This window comes from Sinocyclocheilus grahami, unplaced genomic scaffold (genome assembly GCF_001515645.1).
Source record: "Sinocyclocheilus grahami isolate Dianchi unplaced genomic scaffold, SAMN03320097.WGS_v1.1 scaffold473.1, whole genome shotgun sequence".
NCBI lineage: Eukaryota > Metazoa > Chordata > Actinopteri > Cypriniformes > Cyprinidae > Sinocyclocheilus > Sinocyclocheilus grahami.
In genome coordinates, this window is record NW_015505652.1 from 2,249,315 (window position 1) to 2,264,666 (window position 15,352).

General features: G+C 45.5%; 1 protein-coding gene across 1 annotated transcript in view; it reads left to right on the top strand.

Moving 5' to 3' along the window:
* The window catches only part of LOC107553432 (hemicentin-1-like), a 90,705-nt gene that overhangs the window by 46,939 nt on the left and 28,414 nt on the right, over positions 1-15,352 (top strand). Inside the window, exons 30-43 of the mRNA XM_016235621.1 lie at positions 2,426-2,580; positions 2,689-2,967; positions 3,111-3,392; positions 3,961-4,069; positions 4,152-4,321; positions 4,496-4,650; positions 4,763-4,886; positions 6,903-7,004; positions 7,116-7,292; positions 7,417-7,568; positions 7,687-7,810; positions 8,200-8,375; positions 14,911-15,007; positions 15,107-15,229. Of these exons, the coding sequence (XP_016091107.1) occupies positions 2,426-2,580; positions 2,689-2,967; positions 3,111-3,392; positions 3,961-4,069; positions 4,152-4,321; positions 4,496-4,650; positions 4,763-4,886; positions 6,903-7,004; positions 7,116-7,292; positions 7,417-7,568; positions 7,687-7,810; positions 8,200-8,375; positions 14,911-15,007; positions 15,107-15,229 (2,225 nt within the window). The remainder of the gene's footprint in view (positions 1-2,425; positions 2,581-2,688; positions 2,968-3,110; positions 3,393-3,960; positions 4,070-4,151; positions 4,322-4,495; positions 4,651-4,762; positions 4,887-6,902; positions 7,005-7,115; positions 7,293-7,416; positions 7,569-7,686; positions 7,811-8,199; positions 8,376-14,910; positions 15,008-15,106; positions 15,230-15,352) is intronic.

Genomic DNA, 15,352 nt, shown 5'->3' on the forward strand with positions numbered 1-15,352 from the left:
AAACTAGGCTAGGAGGCTAACGGGGCTCTGTAGTGTAGCTATCCAACGATAAATGCTAAACAATACTCGGCGGCGGGAAGGGATCAGAGTGAGTGTTAAATAGTGAGTGAGTGATATGAAACAGCTGGGTGCAATCAGTGCTGTGCGCAATTAGTGAACCAGCTGTGTGCAATCAGTGCAATGAATGATGGGATATGTAGTCCGGGATGATATGCAACAGTGTGTAGTGCGAGAGTCAATGAAAATGGAAAGGGTGACCTCTGATGGCTAGCAGACGGAAGTTCATGGACCGGATTCGTAACAGAGCCCCCCCCCCAAAGGAGCGGCTTCCAGACGCTCAAAACACTTTACGATTCCGGAGGGTGGTGGAGTGGAGGCGGAACAGGGGGATGGATGGAGGGTCCACATGGAAGTAGAGAGACCGGGAACTGAGGTAGAACCAGCGGAGTAGAGAGCCAGGGCGAAGCCGGCCGTACAGGTGGAGCAGAGAACCACCAGAGCCAGACAGCAGACCACCACGGCGGTGCAGAAGACCACCCCGGCGGAGCAGAGGACCACCCCGGCGGAGCAGAGGACCACCCCGGCGGAGCGGAGGACCACCAGAGCCAGACAGTAGACCACCACGGCGGAGCAGAAGGAACAGGGAACCCCCCCTGTGATCCACACCGATCAGGAGACCATGGCGGAGACTGTAATAACGAAAAATCAGAGACAGACAACACAGACAGAACATTGGGGTTGACAGATAAGGCTGGGTGTTCAGAGGCAGCCTCCTTGGCTGGGTCGGGACAGGACAAAAGTTCACAAACGACCTCCTTGGCAGACACAAAGAATTCACAAACGGCCTCCATAGCCAGGACAGGACAGGATGAGGATTCCCCGACGGCCTCCATAGCCGTCACAGGACGAGCAGGGGGTTCGCAAACGACCTATATAGCTATGACAGGACGAGCAGGGAGCTCGCAAACGGCCTCTATAGCTGTGACAGGACGAGCAGGGAGTTCACAAACAGCCTCTATAGCTGTGACAGGACAAGCAGTGAGTTCATAGATGGCCTCCTTGGCCGGAACAGGACAGGCAGAGAGTTCATAGATGGCCTCCTTGGCCAGAACAGGACAGGCAGAAAGTGCGTTGCTGGACGCCACCACCACGCAAGGAACTGAGGCATGTGTCGCCATCTCGGGAGGTTCTGCAGCATGCGCCGCCACCTCTGAAGAGACTGCAGTGGGTACCATGGCCTCTGGGAGCACAGCAGCGGACACCGCTAACTCGGGAGGTTCTGCAGCGTAAGCCGCCACCTCTGGAGATGTTGTAGCAGGTGCCGCTGCCTCTAGCAAATCGGCGGTGGAGTACGCGGCCCAGATGCCCCATAAAGCGATCCCCATTGTGGGAAGCACTACAGACAGGGGAAATAGTTCAGAAGCTGGAGGGCTTTAGAGCGCTGGTTTAGGGATGCCAGCTGCACGTGCCGACACCAGCGGTGGGTCCTCCACACTGGAAGCCAGTCTGGCATACCGAATAACTGACCTTGATACTCTGGGTGTAACAGATAGGACGTGACACGACTCTGGATGATCGGCTGTGATGTGACGTGACTCTGGACGAACAGCTGAGACGTGACGAGGCTCTGCATGAACAGCTGAGATGTGACGAGGCTCTGGCAGATCAGCTGAGACTTGACTTGACTCATGAAGATCAGCTGAGACTTGACTTGACTCATGAAGATCAGCTGAGACTTGACTTGACTCATGAAGATCAGCTGAGACTTGACTTGACTCATGAAGATCAGCTGAGACTTGACTTGACTCATGAAGATCAGCTGAGACTTGACTTGACTCATGAAGATCAGCTGAGACTTGACTTGACTCATGAAGATCAGCTGAGACTTGACTTGACTCATGAAGATCAGCTGAGACTTGACTTGACTCATGAAGATCAGCTGAGACTTGACTTGACTCATGAAGATCAGCTGAGACTTGACTTGACTCATGAAGATCAGCTGTGACTAGACTTGACTCAGGAAGATGTGTTGTGACTTGACTAGACTCATGATAATAAACTGTGACTTGATTTGACTCGTGATGATCAACTGTGACTAGACTCGACTCAGGAAGATGTGTTGTGACTAGACTTGACTCAGGAAGATGTGTTGTGACTTGACTAGACTCATAATAATGAACTGTGACTTGACCTGACTCATGATGATCAACCGTGACTTGACTGAACTCAGGGAAATCAGCTGTGACTTGACTGGAATCATGACTTTATTTGCTTGATTCCTTTTGTTAATCAGATGCTAAATCAACACAGTACAAGCAAATAGTTGGGGCATAATTAATTTTCAGTGAATTCACCCCTGATTCTTATATTTTTAAACAATACTAAGAAAATTTGCGTTATCTGCCCCTTTAACTCATTGTTTTAGGCCTGTGTTTTTGGGTGACCACAATATTGAAGTTTTAAACAGAGGACAGCAATTGAAGATAAAGAGTGCTCGCTTAGGTGACCAGGCACGATACCAGTGTAGTGCCACCAACGCAGCAGGAAAGCAGTCCAAGGATTTTAACCTCAGTATCTTTGGTAATTATACTCGTACATAATGTCCTATTATGTTTTTTAACAACAACAGAATAAAACAATTCTGAATTCTACATGCTAAATTATTGCCTTTCCATTCTACTCACTCAGTACCACCCAGTATTAAGGGAGGAAACATGACTTCTGAGGTAACAGTTCTGCTTGGTAATTTGGTGACTCTGGAGTGTGAGGTTCGGGGTGTGCCACTCCCTGCCATCACATGGTACAAAAACGGAGAGGTCATTCTGTCCAACAGACAGGCCCAGTATGTGGACCGAGGACAGTCCCTCAAGATCTCAAGAGCTCAAGTGACAGATGCTGGACAGTACACCTGTAAAGTCACCAGTGTATCAGGCACCGCTGAGAAAGTTTATGAGCTGGATGTCTATGGTGAGGACTCTCACAATCAAAAAAAAAAAAAGTTTAATTTCCAGGCCTGTAAATTTCTATAATCAATGTTCATTTTTAGTTCAGTATTTTATTTGCCTACAAATAGTAACACTTGTTCATGTTACCTTTTTTCCATCATTCAGTCCCTCCCTCCATCACTGCCGGTTCTGATGGTCCCACAGACATGAATGTTGTGCTCAGTAAATCTCTGATTTTGGAGTGTGAGGCTGAAGGTCACCCTCCTCCCTCACTGACCTGGCTGAAGGATGGTTCACCGGTGGCTGTTAGAGAGAACGTGCGTGTTCTGGAGCAGGGCCGCAAACTTGAAATCCTCAGTGCTCTTCCATCTGATGCTGGTCGATATGTATGCATGGCTACCAGCGTTGCTGGAGAGAGGGAGATCAAATATGACGTCAGTGTCTTAGGTATATGCACACACATTTACATTTTTGTAGCGATTTATTAAAAGTAAAGAGAAGTCACCTGAATTAAAAAACATTCGGTACTTTTAAATCTCAAGGCATCTCATCCTTCACTAGCCACATGAATCAGGAAGTTCGTCTTGTGTTTTTGTGTGCATGAGCCAGACAGATCTAGTCTCGACCTGCACATTGATCTTCTGAGCATCTGGACAACATTACGGTCCTAATACATGCGTCCAACATACCAGCGCAATCACTCAGTCCACATTTGTGTTGCATCATGGGAATGTGATTACAGGAAATTAACAGCAAAGTGTTTTACGAGCCTATAAACTGGTTAACAACAAATGAAGGAAATGTATAAAAGATTCAGTGAGATTAAAGGATGATTGTAGAGGCAGTATCCAGTGATGTGACCCAAGCATGTGGCATTCATTAACTCTCTGTGTGTTTTCATTATGTGAGTTTGTTGCGCATGATTTCAAAGACATGGTTGATTCGTGCATTGTTTGGTTTACGATTCCGGAGATGCTGTAACGTCTGACCATAGTTTTTGTTTGTGTGTATTCAGTTCCTCCTGTTGTGGATGGGGCAAATGAAACCACAGATGCCACAGTCATCCTCAACAATATCCTAGAGCTTGAGTGTTATGCTACTGGCACACCTACGCCAACCATCACGTGAGTACACATATTCACACACATATTCAAACATATACTGAATTGAAAAGTCGCTCATCTGCATCTATCTCTCTCTTTTAAGGTGGCTGAAGGATGGCGTGGCGGTGAGGCAGGGCGAACGAGTGCGGATCACGTCAAATGGCCGTCGATTGGTCATCTCGCGTGCTCAGGTGTCTGAAACAGCACTTTTTCACTGTGTAGCGACTAACGAGGCTGGAGAACAAGAGAGAGAATTTAAAGTATCTGTACATGGTAATAATCATTTATTTTATTTCTTGCTAATGTTTGTGTTTGATATTTGCCTCATCTGCTCACAGAGGGAAGGTCAAAATGTGACTTTTTTAAGTTCCTCTAAGTTACAGACACATTTCAGGTACTTTTATGGTAAAAATGGTATTATTTATTTCCTTAATATTTTTATTTCAGTCCCCCCAACTATCCGTTCTACCGGTCCAGCTGAGAGGTCTGTGGTCCTCCACACGTCAATCAGCCTCCAGTGTGTGGTCAGTGGAATTCCACCTCCCAGCATCACATGGCTCAAAGATGGCCATCCTGTGGACACCACGCAAGAATTTCTGAAGGTCAGACTTTAAAGCATGACAGAAGCCTTCCAAAATAAATTAAGTGTTTGAGGAGGTTTACATAACCACATATATCATCTCCTCTCTCTTTATCTCTCTGTCTGGCATGTAGCTGGAATCTGCAGGCAGGGTTTTGCACATAAAGAAGGCCAGACTGGAGGATGCAGGGAAATATACTTGTGTGGCAACTAATGCAGCAGGCGAGGCACAACAGCACATTCGCCTCAATGTGCATGGTAGGAAATATACTTTAAAAAAAAAACAAGATGACACAGGCATATTAACTTAGTTGAATAGTTGAAGTCAATTGTGTGTATTTCAGAAAGCCTGGAAAAATCTAAATAAGTTTTTTTATATATTTTCTATTTATATTATGATTATTTTCATGACAATTAAACACAATTACACACATTTACTCATCATTTCTTTACGTTAATGTGAAAAACATCTCATTATTTGAAATATTTAAATGATTTTAATTTAAAATAATTTTGATTATAATAGTTTAATTGCAAGTTTATGTCATGTTACTATAAGGCAGTGGTTCTCAACCCGCGGCCCGCACCAAAACTTTCAGTTTTACAATTCATTTTAGTTTTTACATTAATTAAAAAATGTACTAAATAAAATATAAGCTATAGCCTAATGTTTTTATGTAAAATAATTTTGTTTTTCATATATTATTTTCAGACATGAGCAGTACTCACATAGCCTAATTAACGTTATGCATTTAAAGTAACGACCAAGTGGCCAGCGGCAGACAGTGAGCATATGTTTGATCAATTTAGCCTTCTCAAATCATCACGACTTGACTAAAATAAAATCTATAGATATAAAACAGTTCAAGCATATAACAATGTTTGAATGTTAAACCTAGATAAATGTGCGCTGTATCCAATAGTTTGTGCGGAGAGTGGAAGCTGAAGCGCGCTTTGCAGGACATAGAGACGCCAGCGCGATCACTTGCATTTTTTTTCAGTGGATACACCGTAATTTTTGCTCATAAAGGTAAGAGTAATACATCATTCGTAACTGTAAAGGGTCTACTTTTATTTGTGTGCACTCACAATATCAACAAAACGTGCTTTTATAAAATAAAGAAATCAAACATGCGCTTTCTGCCGTCTCTTCTTCAAGAGGAGCGCTTCACAAAAATGAACCAAAACTCAGCGAATACATGTCGAAAACAATAGTTTATTAGTAAATAACTAAAATATCTCCTTACTGTTTCCCCCTGACGCATTTATGGTAATTACTTTTGCCGATGCTTTGTGGCAAACTTAAGCCTATTGCATGCATTTGAATGCAGATCTCTTCAGCTGCACTGACTGCACGCATGCTCCTGCTGCTGGACACTAAACACGCTCTTGACAGTCGCGGCAGCACGGTCTCGTGTTGTTTCCACCAGCGCGGCAATCTTTTTTCATCACTAATTGATGGATGTTTAAAATATAAAAATAAGGAGAAGCATTTCAGCCTGTTTTAGGCTGAAATGCTTCTCCTTATTTTTATATTTTAGGGCTCTAGCTCTGATCTAGCACACAGAAAACGAATTGACTGAAAATTTATCAGAAGAGATGAAAGAAAGATAGTGGTCATCTACGCAATTCGGAAAAAGAGGCGGCTTTTCTGCATTAAGTATGTTTTTATTTTTTTTACTCTTTGTACAGCAGTTATTGTTCATTCTAAATTAAATTTTTAATGTAGAATATGTGCTACATAAATACATGAAATGTAGAACATATAAAAAAGTGCTCGTGGCTCGTCTGCCAGTGGGTGCCCCCCCACGCATAAAAGTGAAACTCCGCCTATGATTGTGCTGTCTCTCCTTTCGAGCCGAATTTCACAAAATTGGGTGTTATTTATGGGGAGTAGAATTATTTATTTATTTCAATGAATGTAATCGATTAGATATCATAATATGTAGGCTATAATATTATAAATCAGGTTGGTTTGTATTACTGACGTAATATGTAAATGTTATGTATGCGGCCCGCGAGACTTGCACTTGGACCATAGTGCGGCCCGGTTGAAAAAAAGGTTGAGAACCACTGCTATAAGGTAACTTATGCTGATTTAACAAAAAAAGAGTATTACAGTGATGAGAGTTCATTTTTTTATATTTATCCATTTATTTTTATTAATTTATTTATATTTATGCATTTTATTTGTTTTTATTTATTAATCTGTGTTTATATATATATCAAGTTAATATGCATTTCAGTAAATAAGTATGTACATGTGTTTTATAGAACCTCCCAGCATCCAGTATTCTGGAGAGACGCTCAATGAAACCATCCTTGCTGGCTTCCAAATTCAACTGAAATGTAAGGCAACAGGAAGTCCTTTGCCAGGTGAGTCTTACTACATTTCCTCTTTTTTAGGGCAATATCAAATACTGGCTAGTAACCGTTTACAAAAGTACAGGTGGTGTAGTTTCTTCTCTCATGCCTTTTCTGCTGCAGCTGTGACGTGGTATAAAGACGGCCGCCCATTGACGAGCGCTGCAGGAGTTAACATTCTGAACAGAGGTCAGGTGCTAGAGATTGACCGTGCACAGGTGTCAGACGCTAGCCTCTACAAATGTGTGGCCATCAATGTGGCTGGCAGGACTGAGCTCAAATACAGTCTGCAGGTGTATGGTGAGTGTGTTTGACTAACTCTAAACAACCTTTCAGTCAAAAGTTTGGCTATGATAAACTCTTTCTTAAAATACTCCTTTTTTTGGTTTGGATTGTCTTAACACTCTTTGTGTGTCTCCATTAGTTCCTCCTTCTATTTCAAGTAAAGGAGGAATGATAGCAGTGGTGGTGAATGACCCAGTCAGGTTAGAGTGTGAAGCCTCAGGAGTTCCTGTGCCCAGCCTTACTTGGCTCAAAGAAGGCAGCCCTGTCTCTAGCTTTTCAGATGGAATCCAGGTCTGTATGTGTGGGACTTTGGATGCTGTCGTGCATATATAGCCATATATATTCACAATTACCTCTACTTAAATGTTTTGAACAGGCTGCATCACTTTTCAATGTCCTCTTTTACTAGGTATTGTCAGGCGGCAGGGTGTTGTCGTTTGCTAGTGCACAGGTCAGTGACACAGGTCATTACACTTGTGTTGCTGTGAATGCAGGTGGAGAACAGCACAGAGAATATGACCTACGTGTGTACGGTGAGCTCAGAAGACACACTCACTCCTAAACCTGATTAAAATCTTGATTCTTTTGAAATTTCTATCCAAGAATCCAGAAAATAATTTTAGTGGTTTCCACAGAAATATTAAGCAGCACAATTATTTTTAACATTTATAATAGTAAGAAATGTTTCTTGAGCACCAAGTCGGCATATTAGAATGATTTCTGAAGGATCATGTTACACTGAAGGCTGGAGAAATGACTGCTGAAAATTCAGCTTTGCCATCACAAGAAGTATATTAAAATAGAAAACAGTTATTTTAAATTGTAATGATATGTCACAATATTACAGTTTTTGCTAAATTTTAAAAATGCAGCCTTGGTGAGCATAAGAAACTTTTTATCTGCATGTGTCTGTGTCCTTCAGTGCCACCCAACATTATGGGTGAGGAGGTGAACCAAACTGTTCAGATGGGTCAGTCAGTCCAGCTGCATTGTCAGAGTGATGCCATCCCTCCACCTGCATTGAGCTGGCGGAAAGATGGTCGACCACTCTATAGAAAACCAGGTTTGAGCCTGTCAGAGGACAGCAGCTTACTGAAGGTACAGTACATCCATCAGCCTATAAGCTGCCTGTAAGTTCTCTTTCATCATCTCGTGTTCGAGATCCACCTATGGGAAGGGCGTCCGTACCTGACCTCTGCAGAAGCATCCAACTGCACCAAGTCTGGCTAGACAGACAGAAGCGCACAGCCAATGCCAGGTAAGGCCCCACCCCCTTACCTTAGAGCATATTAGGCCTGCACGCACTGCTATTCTCCAGTTGACATTCGCTTCTCGCGACCTCTGGTTTAATTTTCACAGCTCGTTGGAATTTTTCGGACGTTCACATTTGTCTTCAGGAGGACATATCGCTCAGATCAGCCTCTGCCGGACCTGATAGTTTCGCTCTCTATTACAGCTGTGTCCTTCTGCAAGCCACCCATGCTGCACTTCATTTTAGGCTGTCCACCTTTTCTCTCGCTCGTTCCCTTTGTCACGGCTGCCAACCGGTTGGATTTTACTGCCCATTCCGATAGCACTCTCCAAATCTTGTGCTTCCTCCAATGATTGCCTGTCGCCAGGGATTCTCACCCATACTGCGTGGTCTGCCTGGGCCTCAAACACGCGGAGGAAGCTCTGGAATTCCCCGAAAATTGTAGCCACTGCCTGGCACTTCCCAACAAGCTCTGTCACCTCAGGCATAAGGTGGCCACTACTCAAAGTGAGGATTTCGAACAGTTAGACTCTGACGGGGGAAACGGCGACAATGTCGCGTACCCGGGGGACTCCTGGGGAGCGCCAGCGTTGAATTGGGCTGACCAAGTCGAATCCGCCTTCCTTGAGGACATCTTAACGGATGAACCCTCATTTGTAAACGAGCCGCCAGGTTTCGGGGACGAGGACGACGCAGGCCTTCTCGAAGGCTTTGATGATGAGGAGGCTATCCCGCCTTCCGTAGTGCCTCAGGCTCATGCGTCTGCTGCTCTACCCCAATCCGCCCTCATTGAATATTGTGAGCGAGCAGCCGCTCGCCTCAATATTGAATGGCCGGCATTACAAAGTGCCACCGACCAGGAGAGGGACATTTATGATGGGAAGCTCCTGGGAAAAGCAGCTTCTCCCTGTCCTTCCCGCTTGTGCCAAGCACATGAGTTCATCAATTGGGGAGACTCACTTCAAACATGGTCTCGAGGTGAAGGACATGACGGCCCTCGGCATGGGTGACTCCCCTGCCATCGAGCCTTCCATCGCCAGACACCTCAACCCTTCTCAATATGGGCTGCTGAAGAAAGGGTCTGCCCCGACCTCGCTCTGGAAGGAGATCGTTATGGTCAACAATTTCGTTCTCCGTAATGCCCGCCAGGCCATCCAAGCCAGTGGGCGGTCAATGGCTCTTTACATCGTCGGTGATAGCGAGAAGCGGCACGTCACGTGAGCACCAGTGGAGGCCGGTCAAGCCCTCTTCGACCCTGCCGTCGCCCTTATGCAGCAGCGCTGTGACGACAAAAAGAAAGAGGACAAGGCTTTTAAGTTATGTCTTCCCCGGAAATCAGCGCCACGCCAGGTTCCCCCTCCACGGCCATCTAACCCGCCTGCAGCGGGTCCCAATTTCCAGGGTCCAGTCAGAGCCAAACCTCGTGGGAAGCCGCCAGCACAGCACGGTAAGCCCCCGCCTGCAGAACCGTGGGGGAAAACATCCTTTGCCGCGGCCGCGGCTAAGAAACCCCCTAATTCCACTACCTCTGATCACAAATGCAAGCAGCCTGCCTGATGCACGGCCACGGGGGGCTTTGAGTCCGTGTTTGTGGGCGGACAGCCCACCGGATGCCTGTTCTGCCCTTCATATTCCCCCGTTAAAGAAACGGAGGGTCTCTTGTTGGCGAGGTCAGCCCCCCCTTACTAGTGGGTGCCCACCCTGTGTTCAAAGTGGTTTCACAGTTCCCAGTGTTGCCCAGTGTGGGCAACCCCCCCCCCCAGTCCATCACACGTCGGGGGATTTTCCTGTTCAAAAAGGAAAAACATTGAGGAAGTTTGCACAAGCAGTGTCATCACATAGCTCCCTACACTTACATTTCACAACTTTAATAAAGGCTTCGGCCCCAGTGTTCCTCAACACACAAAAAATAAAAACTTCTAAATATGTAACAAAATGAATTTGTTAATAAGAGAGAACCTCTCCCAGCAGAGAGGGAAAATCTCTCTGAACCCCTGCATGTCGCCTCTAGTTCGTCATCTAGAGGGCACCATTGCATCACATATGAACCAGCTGGGCACTCACGAAGCCATTGCCTCACCGGCTCGGGTGGGGACACTCGCGAGTTACGAGTCAGCTTGGCAGACTGTTTCTGCTCCCGAATGGGTGACATATACAATAATGCAGGTCTACTAGTCTCAGCCACAGACATGACGCCCACGGACCGTTGGCTGAACGTCTGATGCATACGGCACACAAAAGTGGAAACACTTCAGGAGTTTCGAAGTCATCATCAGATTGGTTGAATTATATAGGATTTCCGGGAGACGTGTGTGTTGCGTTCTTTAACGTTCCACCTCGAAACAAAGATGCCGTGACACCAAACCCCCTCACGAAAGTAGAAAGTCGTTGTGTTTACAACTGTGACAATGAGCGCTTATCATGATCAACTAAACACTGGGTTTTCAAAAGTATGTGAAATATTTAAAGTTCGCGACATAGAATCTTTAAAATGTGTCCGAGTTTTACACACCGGTCTGTTATATGTGACGCTGAACGAAACGAACTGTGATTGGTTGTTTGACATGTCGGTCAAACGGCCTCATGGGCGGGCCTTGGCCAATGAAAGCTGCCATGGATTCCAGACTTTCAGCCGTCAGTCTGAAGGTCTGGCTAATTCTCTCTTCACATATGCAGGAGAGCCCCGCTCACATTCTGAAAGAGGACATCTCTTCCCTTCTAAATAAGGGAGCGATTTAGGTGGTACCCCCCAATCTGATAAATCTGGGATTTTATTCTCGTTATTTCCTGGTTCCAAAGAAGGACGTCTCTCTCCGCCCCATTTTGGACCTCCGAGTGTTAAACAAACACTTAAGGAAATACAATTTCAAAATGTTAACCCACGGCACTCTGGCCCACACCATAAAACGGAATGACTGGTTCACATCGGTTGATCTAAAAGATGATTTTTTTCCACATAAGCATTTATCTGCCACACAGGAAGTTTCTTCGTTTCGCCTATCAAGGCACATGTTATGAATTTGCAGTTCTCCCATTTGGGCTCGCTCTCAGCCCAAGGACGTTCTGTCTGTGTGGGGAGGTGGGTTTAGCTTCCCTGAGATTGTCAGGTCTGCGGATTTTGACATACATAGACGATTGGCTTATAATAGCCGAATCAAAGGACAAAGTGCTGCAGGACACCTGCCGTGTGCTCATGCACATCACATCTCTCGGGTTCAGGGTGAATGTAAACAAAAACAATTTTATACCCAGTCAGAGTGTGATTTTTCTGGGCTTGGAGCTGAACTCAGTCTCCTTGCGAGCATGTCTCTCGCAAGAGCGCGTTCTCTCTCTAATGAACTGTGTGTCGCAGTTTAGGGAAGGAGCGAAAGTGCAATATTGCACATGTCTCAGACTGCAGGGTCTTATGGCTTCATCTATCCAGGTTTTGCCTCTGGGACTTCTGAGAATGAGAGCGTTCATGAATTGTTTTTTTTCCTCTTCATCCCAGCCCATTACGTGATTTCTGCCGCTCTGTAACAGTGACACGTGCCTGTACAGCAGCTCTGCGCCACTGGAGGAGCGCAGACTTTTATGCACAGGGAACCCCTTTGGGGACGGTGATGTTGCGGAAAGTCGTGATGACAAATGCGTCCATAACAGGCTGGGGTGCCACCCAGGAGGGCAGAACAGTGAACGGTTTGTGGCAGAGCAGACTGCGTTCAGCACATAAATTATTTAGAGCTTTCGACCATATGGAAAGCTCTGAATTATTTTCTGCCTCGCCTGCAGGGACACCATGTGCTCGTACACTGTGACAATACCACAGCAGTGGCATATATCAATTACCATGTTGGTATGCGCTTGTTGAAACTTCACGCTCTAGCTCACAAGCTTTTAGTGTGGAGCAGGCGGTTTTTCCCGTCATTACACGCAACTCATGTTCCAGGCATTCTAAACAGAAGCATGGACCTTCTGTCGAGGGGGAACCCACTCTAAGGAGAATGGCGCCTCCCTGGCCAGGGTGAGAGAGAAGGACCTATCTCTCATTCTGATAGCACCCAGGTGGCCCAAAGCACCGTGGCAGAGATAATCCCTCTGTTATATGCCCAGCTGTGGCTCCTCCCCCTCCGCACAGACCTATTGTCTCAAGCTAACGGGGAGATTTATCACCCACACCCGGACAGGGTGGCTCTCTGGGCCTGGCCTGTGAGAGGACAAACTTAAACGCACTAGGGCTTCCCCCGCGAGTGGTTGCTACTATACAGAATGCCAGGGCCTTTTATACACAGTCCTTATATGATTGTAAGTGGCAAGTGTTCGAAGTGGTGCGATGGGCGTGGTCTCACATCATATCAGTGTTCAGTTCCTGATATTTTGTGTTTCTTACAAGACCTTATGGATAAAGGCAAGTCTTTTTCCACTATCAAGGTCTACCTGGTGGCTATTTCTGCCTGTCATGTGGGCTTTGGGGTCTCAACGTTCAGGCAGCATCCTCTAATCCGCAGATTTATGAAGGGTGCACGTCGTTCTTTGCCAATCATCAGGATAACTGTTCCTGAATGGGAACTCTCCATGGTGCTGGAGGCTCTGTCTCAATATCCTTTTGAGCCCCTGGAAAGTATTTTCCTGAAGCTGCTGTCCTTCAAGACGGCTATGTACCTTCGTTTTGACATCACGGTTAAGTATGGTTTTGGTACAGCAGGAGGAAAAACCTAAACATAAAATTGCTTCTTTTTTATTAAACAGGGGTTTACTGAACAAATAGCTCTTTCTTTAAATAAAGAGAATTATAATTAAAAATTTCCTAGGGATAAAAATCTACCTCAGCTTCTGCTCTAAACTATAGAGAGCCCTTTTACATTACTATAAGGCCATTACATTACTTTGCTCTTGACCTTGGCGTCAGCTAAACGTGTCAGTGAGCTACATGCACTCTCGGTTCATTCCTTGTGCATTAAATTCTCTCTTAGTGGAGATAAGGTTTTTCTTAAGCCTAACCCGGCTTTTATGCCTAAGTGCTTCCCTACGTTCACATTGGAGGTGTTGGAGCTATCTGCTTTTCACCCTCCACCTTTTTCCTCCATGGAAGATCAGAGGCTGAATGGTCTGTGTCCTGTTCGTGCATTACAGACGTATATAACCAGGACCAGTGCTTTCCAGAAGAGCGACCGACTCTTTATTTTATGGGCACACCTTCACAAGGGGAGTCCCATATCTAAGCAATGCCTCTCACATTGGCTTGTTGAAGCTATAGCTTTGGCATACGAATCGAATGGTGTGCAGGCCCCAGGAAACATCAGAGCTCATTCCACGAGGGGCTCTTGGGCCTTGTACAGGGGAGTGTCATTGCAGGACATCTGCTCTACTGCTAGCTGGGCTTCTCCCCATACGTTTGTGTGTTACTACCGACTGGATGTCACCAAATCCTCGGTAGCACATTCTGTTTTAGGGATGGGGTTTTCATAGCCCCTCCTTGTTATCTTCCCTTCTCCCTTTCTATTTTCATATTGTAATAATGGAAAGGGGTGAGTGGGCCAGCAGGCCACGCACATTCATATCACCAAGCATGCATTTGCTTTCCTGCCTGGGTGTTTTTATTTGTGTTGCTGGGTTTATTTACATGTGTGTGCCTCCTACTTGTTTCATGTCTTGCATGTGCACAGCAGTTATGTGTGTGCGTCAGGGTTGCCAGGTGCATGATTATGGGACGTGTCAGGCACCGCCTCCTTGGGGCGACTGTCCTTCTCTGGCTTACAGAACCTCACTGTGAGTGTATTGGGCAATCGGGGAGCTGTCCATGTCTCTCCCATAGGTGGATCTCGAACACGAGATGATGAAAGAGAACAATAGGTTACTGTCGTAAACCTGGTTCTCTGAAACATCGAGTGGAGAGATCCACCAGCTGTGCCCCGCTTGCTGCACGAGAAGCGAATATACTTACTGGAGAATAGCAGCGCGTGCAGGCCTTATATGCTCTCAGGTAAGTGGGTGGGGCTGCATGTTTTTGTCTGTCTAGCCAGACTTGGTGCAATTGGATGCTTCTGCAGAGGTCAGGTACGGATGCCCTTCCCATAGCTGGATCTCTCCACTCAATGTTTCCGAGAACCGGGGGTTACAAGAGTAACCTATTGTTTTGAGCTGGACCAACAAGCAACAACCTAGCAACCACCCAGAATATCATGGGAACCATGTACTACACCCTGTAAATTAGCTTCAACACCCCAGCATCAAAGTGTGGCTGTTAAATCTGTAAATGGTTTAAATTTGGCCTATTGGTTGGTTAAAATTAGTTTCTTTATCCTGTTCTAAAATAGCAAGTGAAGGGCATTTTGGATTGTTGTCCTTCTCATTTAAAAACCTTAGGATGGTATTGATTTGATAATTGTTTTGTGTTTGCAGATTAACAGTGCTCAGGTCCAGGACACAGGCAGGTACACGTGTGAGGCAACCAATGTTGCAGGAAAAACTGAGAAGCACTATAACCTGAACGTGTGGGGTGAGTGCTTGAAAATATACTTGAATATAAATTCTGAACTTGAGTCAAGTGTAATGTAAACTTTTTTTCTTTCTCTCTCTGTTATTTGTTTTCCCCCAGTTCCTCCTAGTATCCGTGGATCTGATGAGGTGTCTCCTCTGACTGTGATTGAGGGCGGTCTCATCACGCTTGTGTGTGAGTCCAGTGGGATTCCTCCTCCCAGTCTCACCTGGAGGAAAGATGGTAAGACTTGTCATCCTCACCATCCTCCTCGTCACTATCCTCATCATATTTATTGTCATTTGCAAACTCATACTCCATGATCCTTAAGGTATTTGAACAAACTCTTAACCTTAAGTTTATCAT